This window comes from Artemia sp. Qi Xiang Cuo, chromosome 8 (assembly GCF_049724085.1).
Source record: "Artemia sp. Qi Xiang Cuo chromosome 8, ASM4972408v1, whole genome shotgun sequence".
NCBI lineage: Eukaryota > Metazoa > Arthropoda > Branchiopoda > Anostraca > Artemiidae > Artemia > Artemia sp. Qi Xiang Cuo.
This window is the reverse complement of record NC_142801.1, coordinates 842,742-860,994: the sequence shown is the minus strand read 5'-3', so window position 1 is coordinate 860,994 and position 18,253 is coordinate 842,742. Positions and strand designations below refer to the sequence as shown.

Sequence of the window (18,253 nt, the reverse complement as noted above, 5' to 3'; positions counted from 1 at the left end):
AGCCTCTCGAACATACTCAATCGGTACGCCTCATTAGTTCGGTCATAGCCTAAGGCACGCTACCAAAGTTCAATTACCTTAGGGCCAGAGTTTATCTCCCCTATAAAGGGAGAATAAAGGCATCTATGACTACAACCCCCAAATACCACAAATAAAGCTTCACAACATTTCGTGTGTGAAATTAAAACTTACAACGCCTGTTGTGGAGGATATTTGCATCATAATACTAATGCTTCTACCCCTACAACTACTGCTACTACTACTACTGCTACTAAAGCTAAGACTACTGCTATTGACTGTATTCCTACTGCTACTACTGTATTTACTGGTGCTACTACTACAACTAATAAACCTAAGGGTATTAAAACTCTACTCAAAAAAATATTTTATGTATTTGCACTTTTACGACATTAAGACATGAAAAATCAGTCAAAATCAGAAGCAAAAAATATCTTCATATATTTATTAAACTGACGAGTCATATTAATTTGAATTTTTTTCAGTGAGATACAATTTATATTCTGGCTTATAGAATGCATAGACTTTTAAAACCCTACTCATATTAATTTCTGCTCGTTTTGAGTTTGAATCTGTTATTAATTTTAATTTCTGTTCGTCTTGGGTTTCATTTATTTATTGATACTGATTTGTGGTAGTTGTATGCTTGGCAGATTATTTGATTCTATTTTTGTTCATTTTTGGTTTAATGGAGTTCTTTTAATTAATTTGGTTTAAAAAGTTTTTTTTTAATTAATTACCAAAAGAGACACATTCTAGATGACCATCAACTTCATGGTAAGCTATAAAACTGAGTAAGAATGGCTAGTTCGGATACACTGGAAAACAATTTCCCAGTCTGTAAACATGGTCATTTAATTCGCCTTGGAGAAAACATTACTTTTTGCCGTTTTTTCTCAAAGGGAATAAGAGTCTAGCTGACTGTTGGCAAGTCCTTTTGACAGACAGCGCTAAAGCACTGCCTAAGTAAAGAGCCATGTGACTTTCATGTTTTTCCTTTTCCCCCAGTCACTCCGTATGGAAGGGATTGTCACAGAAACTTCAGAGGGGATTCATTCGACTAGAAATTAAAAGTTCCAATGTCCTTTTAAAGAGTTGACAGTGATGGGGAGGGGGGGGGGGTAAAAAACCCCCCCCCCGCTCCTTTTTGCAACCTGGCCCCTCGGTAAACCCCAGATATTGAACCAAAATAACAAGGTAGCCAATTTGTTCAAAATACACAATCAATAGGTCCAACAAATACAGCTCCTAGAAAGACATGATCCCCACAGCTCCTGTGACAAGGGTTGTAAATTATTCAAATTACCAACTGTTTACAGATGGATTTTCTAGGTCTAATCCTTGCGTTTCGCTAACAATGCCCTTCATAATGCACGGACAACTCTCCTTTACCCTAGTCAATATTTACCCTTCGACCCCGCCTCCCGTGTTCTGCTTCATCAAAAATCACCCTTCTTGCCCCAATAAGAGTTTCCACTGAAAATTATAGAAGAACTTTCATCCCTTACTTAGTTGACATCACAGTTTATATAATTATCCAGTATGATCTTTCCCTATCTCACCCATTATAAAAACCCGGACCAAGGTGCGAGTGCTCCAGAGAACGTTGTGCTCCAGAGATAATTATATAAACTGTGGTTGACATATTCAATCAGGGAATCTCTGCCGCCTCCCCCCCCCCCTCACTTCTCTTTTTACCTCATAATTTTCGATTTTAATGTTCATTTTGCAAATTTTGAGGTTTTTATTTTTTAGTCACATAATTCATAATTTCTTCGACCACACTGCTTTTCCATTTACGAAAAATTAAGCAAGAAAAAACGGTTTCTAATTTTAATAAAGCAGTGAAACAAAAATAAAAAAGATAAAACTTTTCCCATTGATAAAGGCTCCCAGACGTGGGGCCGAAATATTCGGAATATTTTGTAATTAAAGTGTTTACTTGTTTTTATTTATTTTCGTTTCACTGCTTTATTAAAATTAAAACCCGTTTTTTCTTTCTTAATTTTTCGTAGTCACATAATTAGCTTAGGTTTTTTTTTAGTTATTTTATCCCCTTTTTAATTTTACGAGTTTTCATTATTTTGAAATTTTTGCTGATTTGGCATTGACCTTCTAATTTTGTGAGTTTAATTTGTTTTTGTTTTTAACATTTTTACGTATTTGAAATTGACCCTTTTATAATTTTCTGTGTTTATGGTTCTTTTTTCGTTTTTATTGACACTAAAGTGCGAATTCGGCCCTTTTTGGGCTTGTGATAGCCGTTTGTCAGAAGTATTTCTTATCTTTATAACAACTGTTTTAGCAATTCTAACATTTGATCCAAAGGAGAAACGTAAATATCAAGGAGGCACACTTGTGCCTCTATAAAGAGGCGACCCACCACAATGTTAAGCGATTTCAGGTCCTAGAGGTCGCAGAGAGACGGCGGTAATTGCATTTTGTAGCCCAAGCTCAAACTAAGAAACTTGCAAAATTTCATCCTCCTCCGACTTTATCTTCATGGGGTAAACTGGGCCGGAAGTTTGGACCCTCCCACCACAGCCCCCCTTTAACGTTGTCCGATTGGGTTAAAATTTAGAGGTTAAGCTTTCCTATGGTCAGGGAGCTTATCCTCGAAATTTCAGCTCAATCCGATCACTCTTTCCCTGTTTTCAAAAAACCAAATATAGCCACTTAAAATTCATTTCTCTTTTGTTTTTTCTTAGCCACGCCTACAGGCCACAGTTGGCCCCGGATCCGGTTGAATGAGGACTCATTCGAAGCAGAATTCGACCTGTTAGGGCCTTTTGATATTTTCAGACCGAAAAAATTATCCCCCGAATTTACATTTACGAAAAACCTCGTTTTCCTATATTAGCCCATGTTAATTTTTCCCTCCACAACCCCCCTTTAACGTTGTCTGATCGGGCTGAAATTTAGAGGATAAGCTTTCCTGGGGCCTGGGAGCTTATCGTCGAAATTTCAGCTCAATCTGATCACTCCTTCCCTGTTTTCCAAAAACCACATATCAAGATTTTTGGGAATTTGCTTGCGTCGAAAATACTTTCTATTTGCTAAACAACAATTACTATTGTGTTTGTATAGTCCAGCGGCTGAGACTTTAGACTTTCAGGCGGAAAACTCGGGTTCGATTCACCATCAGAGCAACTTTTTTATATACTTTGAAAAGAAACTCAGTTTCTTTTTTAAATTATTTGAAAAAAATTACGTTTTCTAAAGAGTTAAAGAGGCTGAGTTACAAGGTCGACCCTTAAAACGTACAGGGATTAGGAGGCACAGTTGGGGGGCTGTTAAAGAGGCTGAGTCACAAGTTCGAACCTTAAAACGTACAGGGATTAGGAGGCACCCTGTACGACGTGATTTGAGTATTCAGGAATTAAAAGCCTTAACACAAGAATGTTCAAGAGCGGGGGTTTGGGGGGCGGCAGCCCCAACTTTAACTCCTGACACGATCAGCTAACAGTTAGTCAAGCAATAATAAGTAATAAACTGTACAAAAACGTGCAGAAATTATTTGAAAAAAACTACGTTTTCTAAAGAGTTAAAGAGGCTGAGTTACAAGGTCGAACCTTAAAACGTACAGGGATTAGGAGGCACAGTTGGGGGGCTGCCGCCCCCAAACCCCCGCTTTCGCAGCCTTTAAATAAAAAAAAAATTTAAACTGAAAGTAAGGAGCGACATTAAATCTTAAAACGAACAGAAATTATTCCGTATATGAAAGAGGCTGTGCCCTCCTCAACGCCTCGCTCTTTACGCTAAAGTTTGACTTTCTCACAACTCTTTTTTGAGAACAATAAAAACTTTAGCGTAAAGAGCGAGGCGTTGAGGAGGGCACAGCCTCTTTCATATACGGAATAATTTCTGTTCGTTTTAAGATTTAATGTCGCTCCTTACTTTCAGTTTAAATTTTTTTTTATTTAAAGGCTGCGAAAGCGGGGTTTGGGGGCGGCAGCCCCAATGCCTCTAATCCTGTACGTTTTAAGGTTCGACCTTGTAACTCAGCCTCTTTAACTCTTTAGAAAACGTAGTTTTTTTCAAATAACTTTCCAAAATAGAGGATGCGGAAATAGTTGCTGGGCCAACATTGATAGTTACGGGAGGTTGCTGAGACGAACCGTAGACGAGAATGCTAGTTTTAGAGGAGGTGACTTGGAGCCCAATCTCATAGAGACCAGAGCAGGCTAAGTTAACTGTATTTTGGAGAGCTTGGTGATCGTCTGGTTGTAGAAGAATGTCGTCTGAGTAACATAAGTTGCTTACATCAATATAAGGCTGAATCAGGAATGGAGCAATATATTCAGTAACGGTTCAGGTGGCATTATTGAAAAGAGCTGGACTAAGCACTGAACCTTGTTTAACACCTTTTCGAACAGTGATGGAGTTACTCAGCCGGTTACCTAGCCGCACCCGTATGGACACATTGCCATACCAATTCCATAGGAGACATCAAAGAAAAGTGTTTATTTCGCTTCTCAAGAGAGAAAGAATAGCCTGTGAATGAATAATAAATTGAACGCCTTAGAAATGTCAATCACACTGCTATCCTGCTATATATATTCCTGCTATATTTATTCGAATAAAAACATAACACAAACATTAATAAAAATAAATATCCTATAATATAACTTTTTAAGGACCAAGAGAAAAAAAAAATTAACGCAACCCTGAAAGAGAAAAAAAAAAAAATAGAATAATAAAACATGGCTAATTAGAACAAAATTGTTAAAAATGGAAAAATTAAATTATACAATCAAGTTTTGTTACATTTTTATACAACTTGCAGAAACGTGTGGCTAGTTCAACACTGGAGGAATTTTGTTCCATTGAATAATAGATTTGTAAATGGGAGATTGCTGGGCAGCACTAGAAACGCATTTAGGAATTTTAAAGGCTCTATTGGATGAACAGAGACAGTGGGCTTCCGAATTATTAATATTATAATAGGTTAGGAGTTGAGGTGGAAGATTATTGTGGAAAGCAGAGTAAGCAAGCGATAAATTTAGTTTTTGTATGATTTGATCAAGTGGAGCTATGCCAAAATCTGAATACAAATCACGAGTTGGATATAGACGGGGAAGCCGAAAAACTGCTTTAATGGCGCGGTTTTGGGCAAATTTGAGTTTTTTAATGAAGGACCGTTTTGTATGTCCCCAAACTGATCCGCAATAATAAAGGTAAGGAAAAATAAAGGAATAATAGAGGGTAACTAGGATGTCAGGAGGAAGAAAATAATTCACACGGTTAATCATAGCTACTTGTCTCAAAATTATTGCTGTTATGTAAGAAATATGATTAGAGAATGACAAGCATGAGTCAATAAATACACCAAGAAACTTGGCAACCTCCACTTGTGGGATGATGTCGGAGGAGTACCTGAGACCAAGAGCAGGTTGAATAACGTCTTTGTTGTAGGGGGTTCTGAATAACACTATTTGACTTTTTTGCTATTAATGGTCATGTTATTCGTAAGGCACCACGCCTGGACTCTGTTCAGAAGGACTTGGGCAGAGGTTACTGCCAATGGTAGATTGGTGCCAGTGATGAAGAAGTTGCTGTCATCAGCAAATAATACAGGATACACTGAAGGGCCCAGGTCTATAACAAGATCATTGATATACAGGAGAAATAAAATAGGGCCTAGAACGGAACCTTGCGGGACACCCCTCCGAACAGGTAAGGGCTGAGAGGATACTCCACCTAGGCTCACACTCTGTACCCTTCCAGATAGATAAGAATCAAACCAAGAGAGGGGAACACCACGAATACCGTAACTATTTAATTTACTTATTAAAATACTATGATCGACCATGTCAAAGGCCTTAGAAAAATCCAAAAATAAGCCCAATACAGTTTTTTAAGGTCAAGTTGTGAGATTATGAACTGTGTGGCGTCAATTAGAGCATGAAAAGTTGAGAATTTCGGCCTAAAGCCATATTGGTGAGGAGAAATCAAGGATACGGATTGCTGACTGTCAAACAGAAAGGGAGACAGACGTCTGAAGATGATTCTCTCGAGCACTTTGGATATAACAGGAAGAATTGAGATTGGACGATAATTACCTATCTCAGTTGGATCGCCCTTTTTAAGAACTGGAATAACAATGGCTGACTTTAGTAAATCAGGGAAAACTCGGTGGGTTAAAGATAGGTTGGCAATATGCTTGATGGGCTCGTAAACAAAAGGAGATATGGTCTTCAGGAGCTTATTACTTAATCCAAGACAGCCAGGAGTAAAACTATTAGGGAGAAAACCGATGATTTGAAGTACCTCATTGCTATCAGTTTGGCAGAAAAACATGGATCTAAAATTGAAGCAAGGGAAAACAGCCTGTGAGGAGGAGCGGGAGTCAGTATGAGGAACATTAGAAAAATAATTATTAAATGCATCAGGTGCATGTAAAGGGTCAATTAATCTACCATTTGTGTCTTTAAGGTAAATAGGTATAGACTTTGATTTTCTATTTTTCGAGAATGTATCATTAATGATGGACCAAATCTTTTTCAGGTTTCCTTTGCAATTGAGACTTCTTGTATAATAATAATTTTTTTCGCTTCACGGATGAGTTTAGCGTATAAGTTTTTATAATGTTTATAATTAGATAGGTCAATATCACTACTGGTCTTACAGGCTAACTTATATAATTTGTTTTTACGATATGAGGAGACAATGAGGCTATGTGACATCCAGGGGCAAATAGGGATATTTTTCCGGTTAGGTTTACGAATAGGAAAAGTTGAATGGATAATCTCACTTAGCCTTTGCGCAAAACCATTTGTGGCAGAATTTACCTCGTGACAATTTAAGACATCGGACCAGTCAGTGGTTCTTAGGCAATCGATGAAATGGTTTATATTTGCAGAACTGTAGTTTCGAGTAGGTGTTGGGATATTAATTCTAGACCGTAGAGGTAGTGGTTGCGAAGGTAGAGACAAGTAAATAGGAAAATGGTCTGACAGATCCGAAAATACTATATTTGAGGACAGGTCATTTCCCAGGGAAGTGGATACAAAAATGTTGTCAATTAATGTTGAAGTTGATCTCACAGGATCGACTCTACTGGGAAAAAAATTGTGGGTAGAAGACCACTCGCGGTTACCGATTCAAAAAAAGTGTCAGATTCAATATTTTTACCAACATTGAGTAGGTTGCAATTAAAGTCCCCAAGAACTCAAGAACAAGAACACACATACAGATTCTTTTCCAGTATCCGATAGCGGTCTAAATAGCCAAAAACGTTACGTGTGCGTTTTGCACGCACAAGAATTCGCGGAATCCGACCCAGTTGTCCCCATGGTCGCACCTTGTGTTGATTTCTTGGAAGACAAGCTTTTCATAAAGCTTACCAATAGTGGAGCAAACGGTTATTGGTCAGTACGATTCACAAACCATTGGGTTTTTGCCTTTCTTTAAGACATAGGTAACAAGACATTCCGAAAGGGTGGTTGAAACATATTGCTGAGCAATACAAACCTGGGATAATAGTGACCAATATTGAACAAGAAGGGGGTAGCGAATAGGAGGAGCTCAGTTTGCACCCTATCGTATCCAGGAGCTTTACCAGGTTTCATTAGACGAATTTGGGCCTGGACAGCTGAAGGTGTAACAAAGCTAACAAAGCTTATCCGGTGGTCAAGTTTCGACATATGGTGGAGGAGATCATGTTTATGGGTGGTTTCAACGGGAGGAAGATCCTCGAAGAAAAAGGAGGGAAAATGTTTTTCCTGCGTAGCGACATCGATCGGGTTAAAATACGAAGACGAACATGTGTGTCAGCTTTGAAACTCTATTCCGAGAGTGTCATTCACTCTCGAAACTACAGTGTCATTCACGAGTTTGGCCCTAGAAAAGAAACTTAGAAATTCCCATCATCCATGTCTACTTCCACCCAGAAAGAAACGTTCCTTTCAATCCATAAATGAATGTTCGAGTCGAGGTTGCTTACACATAATTGACATTTCATTTACAGGAATGAAAATAATCTTTGGCTACTTTTCTTTCTTTTCTGTGGCTACTTTGATATTTCACAAATAGGAATGAAAATAATCCGTGGCTACTTTTCTTTTTTCTTACTGCTTTTCTTTCTTTCTTTTCTTACATATAATTGATATTTCATTTACAGGAATGAGAATAATCTGTGGCTACTTTTCTTTCTACTTTCTGCTTTTCTTTCTTTTTTGTAGCTACTTTGATATTTCAAAAATATGAATGAAAATAATCTGTGGCTACTTTTCTTACTACTTTCTGCTTTTCTTTCTTTTCTGTAGCTACTTTGATATTTCAAAAATATAATTGAAAATACTCTGTGGCTATTTTTCTTTCTGCCAACTTTTCCGTTTTCAGAGTTCAGCGTCACTGTTCGAAAAACAAGAAAATTATAGAATTGAATATGTTCCGAAGGGATCATTACAAATTATCTGCGGAAGTTCCCCTCTGTCTAAGTCTTTTTGTCTAAAAGCATTTGAACTTGGCCCCCCTTTTGTCCGTCATGAGAAACTGTACCTGAAAATTGGCTCAACCCTTCCCCTCCATCCCATCTACAAGAACTGTCTCCCGCCTCTCTTTGTCCCTCTTACCTGACTTCCCAAAGAAAATTGACTTCCTGACTTACCTGACTTACCTGACTTACCTGACTTCCCTATGAAAATTCCAAAACTCCAGTTTTGTTTCAGCCTTCAAAGCTTCATATGAAGTTTTGAATGAAACTTCAAAGCTTTGAAGGCAGAATAGTAAGTTTTTACCAATGTGTTCGTAACTTCTGTCCTCGTTGACAATTTTTTCTTGTGGTGTCTGTATTTTAATTATTATAGCATTTTTTTATTTTATAACTAATTTATTGACTAAAGGATAGCATGTTTGGGCCATCCCTATGAGTGTATTTTGTTTACAATAAATGGTTTGATAAACTTCGTAGATACAGTTTCAGCCTAACACATTCGATAACACATAGAAAATCAATTAAAATAATGAATAAAATATCATACTTGGTCGGTTTTTCATAATTTTGTCCAACAAATCCAAAATTTCATTATCCACATTTTCCCAAGCATTGTTATAGGCATCCCTCTCTTTTGAAGAGTCGCTTTTCCAATTGCGCAACACCACATAGATGACATCCCCGGCAACAGCCAGTGCATAAGTTTTGAGCTTTAACAGACACTCATTTGCCTCTTTCTCCCAATTTCGATAAGACTCAAGGAGCTCCCAAACCCTTGCAGCCATGTTGATATTATGCAAAGAACAACCCAATTCTCTTTGATTAAATTTCGCCTCAGCCAATGTCAAATAGGATAAGATAAACTTGTATAAGAAAGCACATTTCAATTTGTCTTCATGGCTTAGCTCCTCCTCCATTTTGACAGGGGGGCGGAGCTTACCTCTCAACTGTAGCTCCATTGTTTCTTTTCTTTGTTTTTTCTCGTTATTCTTAAACAAAGGTTCATATGGCATTGGTATGGGGTGGAAAGGTCGAGCGATTTCTGGTTCATGCTCTCTTGATGGCTCAGAGTCCTCTGGGATATTAAAGTCTGATTTGGTGAGTAGTTGGCGCAAAGCCTGAACACCGTAACTAAGGCCTTGGATGCACCTTAGTTCAAGTGGTTCCGTAATTCCTTTGAAACGCTTTTCTTTGTATGGTACAGAAGCAGGAAAGCACAGGGAGTCGATCGACACAGAAAACTCGCTAGAAAGGAGAAAATCATTATAAATAACAGAAAGATTCTTGGACCTGTATATCCATCTTGGCATTAAACAATTGCTTAGCATCAGTGTCAATTCAGCTTTCTAGTGGGGGCAATTTACAAAAATTTAGGGGGGGAGAGAAAGGAGGGAACGAAAGGAGAAAAGAAAGGAGAAAAGAGGAGAAAGTAGAAAAGGAGAAATGAGTCAATTTTTTATTTTTAAACGAAAATACTAAATAAAACGTAAATCTAGGAGGGAACTAGAGGGCACATACCCCTCCCCTAATTGACGTCAGTGCAGCTGTCTCGACTGGATATTAGTGGTAAAGCCTCTGTAATGTAATCTAACCTTGCCAACAAATGAGCTAATGCTCCTAAACAACAAAAAATTTAGAACATGCGCGCCTGTCATCTACCACCGAACATTATATTTGACAAGCAAGTATTTGTCTTAGTATTATACATGGTTTATAAGTTTGTAAGAACAGTACAGGCACATTACTAATGTAGAAGAATAGTGATAATAGTCGCAGGATTACCCTAGGGGTATATTGCTTTCAAATTCATTTCACGTTCTAGTTTTGAAATTGCGTTACGTCATTGATCACGTTTTCACGATCATATAGTAAAATCTGCGCCCTTTTTTCCTCTACCCTAGGAATATTTCAGTATTCCAAGATTTTCCATATATTTTCTTAAATATTTCAACGTGATTCTCTCATTTTGAATACTTTTATTTCGAATTATTCGTCTCCCCAACATGATTCCCCATGTGTTTTTATGCAACACCATCTATTTAATATCCTATACCAAAGATTGCACATCCCAGATCCAAACTAAAGATCGCTTTACCAAATACATGAATATGTTATTACATTCTGCGGTTAGGTTGCAGATTTGCAGTTATACCTTTTTATAATATTTTTTCTCTTTTTTTATGTTAGTGAAAATACATCTAATCTGCAGGGTAGTGTCTACTTAATTTAGAGAATCTCTCAACCCATCCTAGCACAAGATTCAGAAGGGAGGAATTGACAAAGAAAAGGGAAAGAGAAGGGACTTGAATGAATATTTTATTTCAAATCTGCACTTAAAACATCTTTTTGACTTTTGCTAATCTATGTACAAGGGGAAAGAGCTCACAGCTTACAATGGCCGAATTTATGTTCACGTCGGTCTAATATTCATCGAAATCATCTTTAACTTTGTTCAGTTCTATTTAGAGCGTTTTAACGTTGTTTTCTTTGCTTTTTCTTATATTTTTATAGAATAAAAGTGGAGACGTAGTTAGAAACGATTAAAACACTAATAACGTTAATACGATTAATGATAACACTGTAAAGAACAAGATAAAATACAGTCACACTGTACGCTCGACAGTCTAACATTCAGGCGAGATAATTTAACTAGAACAAATTGTTGTCTATAACGCTAAGAAAAACTAATTAATAAATAAATAAACAAAATAAGACAAACAACAGGTTTCATCCCACTACCTGTTCGCGTTGTAGCATTCGCCAAACAAGGGTATAGAAGATATCCTATATCTGTCATGAGTAGTCACTACAGAGCAAAGAATGCGACTTTTCTTCATGCATTTATAGTCATTTATAATGCATGAAACTGAGCAGAAGAAACTGACACAAGCTAGCAGAAACTGAGCCCAGTCTACAAGCCTCCGAACTTGAAACAGCCGCAAATAGCTTTGGTATGTTCATAAACCCAAAGAAGACCAAAGCGATGCGCACCACAAAAGACCCAAACCCATCCACTGTCAATTCGTAGTAAGTGGCGAAGAAGTCGAATCGGTGACCAGTTTCGTGTACTTAGGTAGCTTAATATCATCAGACAACAACTGCTCCAACGCCATGAAACGCAGACTTACCCTAGAGAGTACGCCCTTCAAGAGGCTACTCCCCCTCTTTAAAATAAACACCTATCAATGCAAATTAGACGTCGACTTTTTAACTTTCAAACTATACATGATGCCATATAAGGTTGCGAAACGTGGACCTGGAAAGTCGAAGATGAACGCAAAATTTTGGCTTTCGATACAAAATGCCTCCGACGCATTGCCGGAATCACATACCAAGACAGAGTCTCGGACTAAGATCTTCGGAAGCAGCTGAAGTGGGAAACTACTATTCTCCAAAAAGTGCACTTGCAGCAATTTGGTGGCGGGGCCACCTACAGCCAATGGAAAACTCGCGCCTTCCAAAAATTGCCTTCGAAGGAAGGGTCCACGGTAGCCGCCCACCTGGAAGACCTAGGAAGAGATGGCGTGACAACTTCGGAGATGACCTCTTATACCTTCTGAGACAAGCTGATGACCGGGCTTTGTACAGGAAACTGATCCAGGAACGTGTGAAGGAGATGGCCCCAACAAGACACTTGAGGACGTCCGGGACATAAGTCAAGTAAGTCATAAGTCAGTTATAGTCATTTTGGGGGTGAGTGGGAACATGAGGTGGAATTTAGTACCAGAGGATTAAAAACAGCCTTTTGCTCAAACCTTCTTCACAAAGCTTCTCTCCTCCAAGCGAGAGTGGCTTATTTGAACTTTTGCAGGAAAAAGTGATAGGGGAGCGGCCCTTGGCCGTATTTTATTTGTAAAGCCCTTTTTTTGAGAAACTTCAAGGAGTAAACACTCTTCTATAATCGTTTCAATGCGAATTTTGATATTGCCCGATTTAATCTTCTATCCCTTTTAGTTATTTTATAACTTTACTATTCATTTTGCAACAGCTGTTTTTGGCGATTTTAATACTGGTGAAAATACGTAACGATACAGACGAAAATATGACAAATTACAATAATTTATTGCTTACGACACTAAGCAAAATTAAATAATAGATAATTAAACTAAAAATAAAAAAGATAGACAAGGGGTTACAACCCACTACCTTCTTGTGTTGCACTATTCGACCACAGTTCATATAATTATCCAGTATGATCATTCCCTATCTCACCCATTATAAAAACCCGGACCGGGGTGCGAGAGCTCCGGAGAACGTTTTTGCAGATAGAAACATAGGCGGCATCAGATATTTTCACGGGTAGACAAGTCAGATTTCTCTTGGACGCAAAACTTGGCTTCAACGTTGGAACACTAATTTTGAAGAAACTAATTTTAAATTAATTTATTCCAATACATACATGAAAATCGGTAGTTATTAGTGTAATGTTATTATTGGATGTTTTTAGGGATTAAAAATAGGTTTCGAAGTCTCAAGTTGGTTTCAAAGGCATTTTGAGAAAGTTTCTGCCAAAATACGTGTTCCAGGGTAATTGGACCGCTGATGGCAGATCAAATGAGAGGAGCTGTTTGTACGCGCCGATTTAAATATATATATATATATATATATATATATATATATATATATATATATATATATATATATATATATATATATATATATATATATATATATATATATATATATATATATATATATATATATATATATATATATATATATATATATATATATATATATATATATATATATATATATATATATATATATATATATATATATATATATATATATATATATATATATATATATATATATATATATATATATATATATATATATATATATATATATATATATATATATATATATATATATATATATATATATATATATATATATATATATATATATATATATATATATATATATATATATATATATATATATATATATATATATATATATATATATATATATATATATATATATATATATATATATATATATATATATATATATATATATATATATATATATATATATATATATATATATATATATATATATATATATATATATATATATATATATATATATATATATATATATATATATATATATATATATATATATATATATATATATATATATATATATATATATATATATATATATATATATATATATATATATATATGTATATATATATATATATATATATATATATATATATATATATATATACACTACGAAAACTTTACGAAAAAGAAAGTTTTTTTAAAAGAAAAGTAAAGGCCATATTAAACTTAAGATCAGTAGAAATACAAGCGTACAATAATTCAAACTCAAAACGACCAGATTATTAAAGAATAAAAAAGGAAAGGAGAATAATTGGTATGGCGGTAACACTGCATATAAATTTATATGAATGTATATATAGTGGGCTGTAATAATGCAAAAGTTAAATATAAAATTTGTTTAAGAATGGAAAGAAAGACAAAGAATAAATTTACGACGATAATCAAGTAAAAAATAAGTTTTATTTGAACAATGCCATAAAGCGATGACATTTGGTAATGATATTTGGTGCTTCGCATTGATATTTCATTTTTAAAAGTTTTATTAATTTTTTGTCAAAGGGAAAATACGTGGTGGGCATGAATGTAGACTTGCAGCTAAATTAAATATAGTCACTTCTACTTTTAATATCTATTTATTGATATTGGTTTGATTTTTATTGTCTGTAGTACTGAGGAGCTCATGAAGGAGATGATCAAATACTAGTTTTTAAAAATTTTTCCTCTTTGTTCAAAAAAGGAGATAATCAAATATTTAAACTACTAAAACTAAAATAATTACTTGCTAGTTTATTTTCCTTGATAGGTACGTCTCTCGATTTCCTGATTCTTAAATCTTACTTCGTAATATGCACGTGTGCCCAAAAAAAAACTTTTAAATTGTTCTGGGGGGAAGTCCTCGCAGCCAGTTTCTCAATTGAGGTCTTTGCACTCAAGCCATATTCGATTGGTTATTCCCGGTTTTTATTCCCGGCAACTTTTACCGCAACAACCAATAATTAGAACCCAAGTCCTAAAATTGGTCTCAATCAGGAACCCTTATCGCTATCTAAATTCAGAAAGTGCAAATATTATCAAACAGAGGTGTTTATTGTTTAAAGTTCAGGAAAGGTCTGCCCATTCCATATGAAAACATTGATTGAAAACAAAACTAGTCTTATCTAGGCTCTCCGCCAAAACAGGTAACTAGATTTTTCAAATATCACAGGAACTACAATCTGAGAAAATAAATATCACAACGTGAAAAAAAAAAAAATGATAAACTATCCAGTTGCGGATCCAGAGGGGGGGGGGGGGGCGAGGGTCACCCCCGTAAAGTAGTCTAAAGTAGTGTAATTTACCTAATTAACGCAATTTTGCATTAATTAAACTTGATCCTAACATAAGTTTGTCGGATCAACCTACTTTGCGCCCCCCTCCCCTATAAAAATCCTGGATCCGCCCCTGAAACCATCACACCTATTCCACCAGTTATTAGAATAAAAAAAAATCCTTATTTTCACAAACTTCATCAACCCCCCGCCTCCTTTTTTACGAAATCCTACATAGGCCAATCATTTGAGCCCACTGTATGTAAATAATAGATTAAATCATAATTTGTATATAAATTAAGTCATACCAGTGAGATGGGACACTTGCAAACCACTTGGCTGGCTCACCAAGTTTTTTTCTGCTTTCGCAATTACGAATAATGCACGTTGTAACCATTTCTCATTGAGTCAACACACTAACCCGCTAATACAGAAAGAAGTGGGAGGAGCTTTTTGTTCGCACCGAGAACGAAGACCAGAAATGATCTGCGATAAGCTTACTGGATAATTATATGAACTGTGTATTCGACAAACAGTGGTATAAAGGATATCCTATACCTGTCATGGATAGTCATTACAGGATACGACTATTACAGACATTACAGGCTATGAAAAAAATAGTCCTTTTTTCGTGTATTTATAGTCATTTGGGGGCAGGTGGGGAAAAAAAAAATCAAGAAATCCATGGAGCCTTTTGCGTCCCCACAAAGCGTGCCTCCTCCCAGTTAGAACCTTTTTTTTAACTTGTGCAGGAAAAAGTAGAAGGGGAGCTTCCCTTAAATTTATTTTATTCCTAAAGCCCTTTTTAGGGAAACTTGCAGGTATAAAAACTCTATTCTACTCATTTTAATACAAATTGTGATATTGACGCATCCTAATTATTCTATAACATTATTTCTAATTTATTGACTAGCTATTTTTGACGATTTCAAAATTAATGACAATATATTTCCACTTATACTTTAAATTCTTTTATACACATTTTGTAGCGTGCTTATATTAGGTTTGTGCTATTTTACCCAGTAAATTACGGTTTATTCTTTTTCTTGCGTTAATTCTTCTAGATTAGCAGAAACATTTCTACCAAAATATGACTATGACTTGAGGTTTTCGAACAAAATTACTCAAACAAACAAGGGCTACGTTGCCCGAAGAAGCACTGTAAATACATCAATTCCTACATCGCCCCATTCATAGTATTTGGTCGGATATAATGAGTCTCTGCATGGACTCATTATAGCCCAATAACTCTATCTAATAACACAATTTAGCCCAATAATAATATAATAACAATAATAATAATAATAATATAACAACAATAAATATAATAATAACACAATTTAGCCCAATAATTCTATCTCATTAAAAACTCGGAACAAAAAATAAATATTCACGTTACTTCTTGAAAATCCACCGACATCATATTGACATCACAAACAATAAATTACTACAAGGTATTACTACAGTGAGCCGTAGTAAGCTTTTGGTGTTGTGAGATGGTTGTGGGTTTTAAGTTTTCCATAAGCTTAACCCTCCCCATCTCCGGGAGAGAAAGCATAACTTCCCTTGATCGTATTTTCTACCTCAGTACTATTTTTTCAATAAATAATTTCTGAGAACACACTGTCTAATCATGGCAAGACGAGGCAAGACTCTAAAAAAAAAGAAAAAAAAAGATACGAGGATATTTCCGGCCTGTGAAAATGTATCTACAATGCAAATATTTCCGTCCAGATCTCCGCTCAACTGTGCTCAGTGCAAAAATAGAAAAATAAAAAGAAACCGCAATAAAACTACCGCTTAAATAAAATTAGACTCTTTCCATGTAAGGGTGAAAGGGTAAATGAATAAAAATCTGAATAACGGTTACCTTTTCACTGTTACATGGAAAGGGTAGGCTCTTATTTTAATGGGTTTTTTTTACGGTCTTTATTTTTATTTTTTTATTTTTGCGCTGAGAACAGTTGAGTGGAGGTCTCAGCCGAAATATTTGCACTGTTTTTCATTTTCACTGGCTAGAAATATCCTCTTATTCCTTTTTTTTTCGAGTTTTTTCTCAACTCGATAATTGTTTTTGCCTATCTTGGCCAAAATTTTGCACATACCAAATATGCAAGTATCAAAGATGTGACAGGCTACACCCTTGATAGCGTCCAGAAGAGAAGGTGTTAATTAGAAAATGTTTGAGGAAGGTACCAGTCTCTATAAGCCCTGGCTTTTAAAGCCGAAATTTGTGAATTTTTTTCACTACAATACTCTTTATTTATAAAATTCATCAGCCTACCAATAAGGCTTACTTTTAATCTTTTTTCTTATGAAAAAAAAAACAACCGTTATCATAGAATGCAAAAAAAGAGCAAGAGATTTGAAAATGCATTTGAAACTTATGCTGTTAAAGTAATTTAGAAAATAACTGCGGCTAAAAACTGAAGCTGGTCTCCAAGAGACACGTCACCAATGTCATCTAGCCGGCTCACATATCTGCTCCAGAGGGATGGAGCTGAGTAGCGGGAGGAGAGAGCCCCCCCCCGAAAGCTTATGTTTTTATGTTGTAAGAATTTATGGAGCTTATGTTATATGAATTTAGCTTATGTATCAGCATTTGTTTGCATACTGGACAATTTTGTCGGCACATTCTTTATATTCACCCCCCCCCCCCCCGAAAAAAAACCTCAAAACCCGAGCTGCACACCTGCGGCTGCAATGTTAGTTTGTAGACATGGACGAAAACAAACAACGCCTCTCTAGTTGGAATCTCACTACCTCAAGCTTAATAAAGTGAGTGCAAAAGCTTGCACTTAATCCTATCGAAGAAAGGAGTAACGTTATACCATTTTTTTTTTTTTTTATTTCTTGTAATGACAGTGATAATTAAATAAAAATTTTTGATAGATTTAAGGAGCAGGGTTAAACATAAAAAAGAACAAAATAACTATTTTGAAGCCTATGCAACATATATCTATTAAGCTATTGCGAATAAAACGAATACTGATATCTTCTTATGTTTGTAGGATTGTGCAAAATTAAAGCTTTACTGAAAACACAAAATTCAAACATAAGAACGATATTTTTTCATTTTTTCAATATAAAATAATGTCCTAATGTTACAACTTCACAAAAAAACTGTAATGTTTTTTATCCTTTTTGTGTCCTATCATTTTATGTCCTATATCAGGAGGTTATTGTCGAGAAACAAATGTTCCATCCCCTACCCAAAATTTTTAGCCACCCCTCTCGACTTTTCGAACACCTTTTTCGATGTTGTTTTCACTGAAAAAAAACTTTTTCCTGAAATATTCATTAATAAAAATCGAAAAATAATAAAATTGCCTTCCCTCCCCCCAATAGAATTTGACAAACATATTTTGCGCCCCTCCCTACATTTTCATGAATTTGGGTCCTTGAAA

General features: G+C 35.5%; 1 protein-coding gene across 3 annotated transcripts in view; it reads right to left on the bottom strand.

Moving 5' to 3' along the window:
- LOC148949052 (erythroid differentiation-related factor 1) overlaps window positions 1-18,253 on the bottom strand; it is a 101,445-nt gene that overhangs the window by 25,784 nt on the left and 57,408 nt on the right. For all 3 annotated transcript variants that reach the window (XM_089093121.1, XM_089093120.1, XM_089093122.1), the window contains exon 9: window positions 9,003-9,700. In XM_089093121.1, the coding sequence (XP_088949247.1) occupies window positions 9,003-9,700 (698 nt within the window). The remainder of the gene's footprint in view (window positions 1-9,002; window positions 9,701-18,253) is intronic.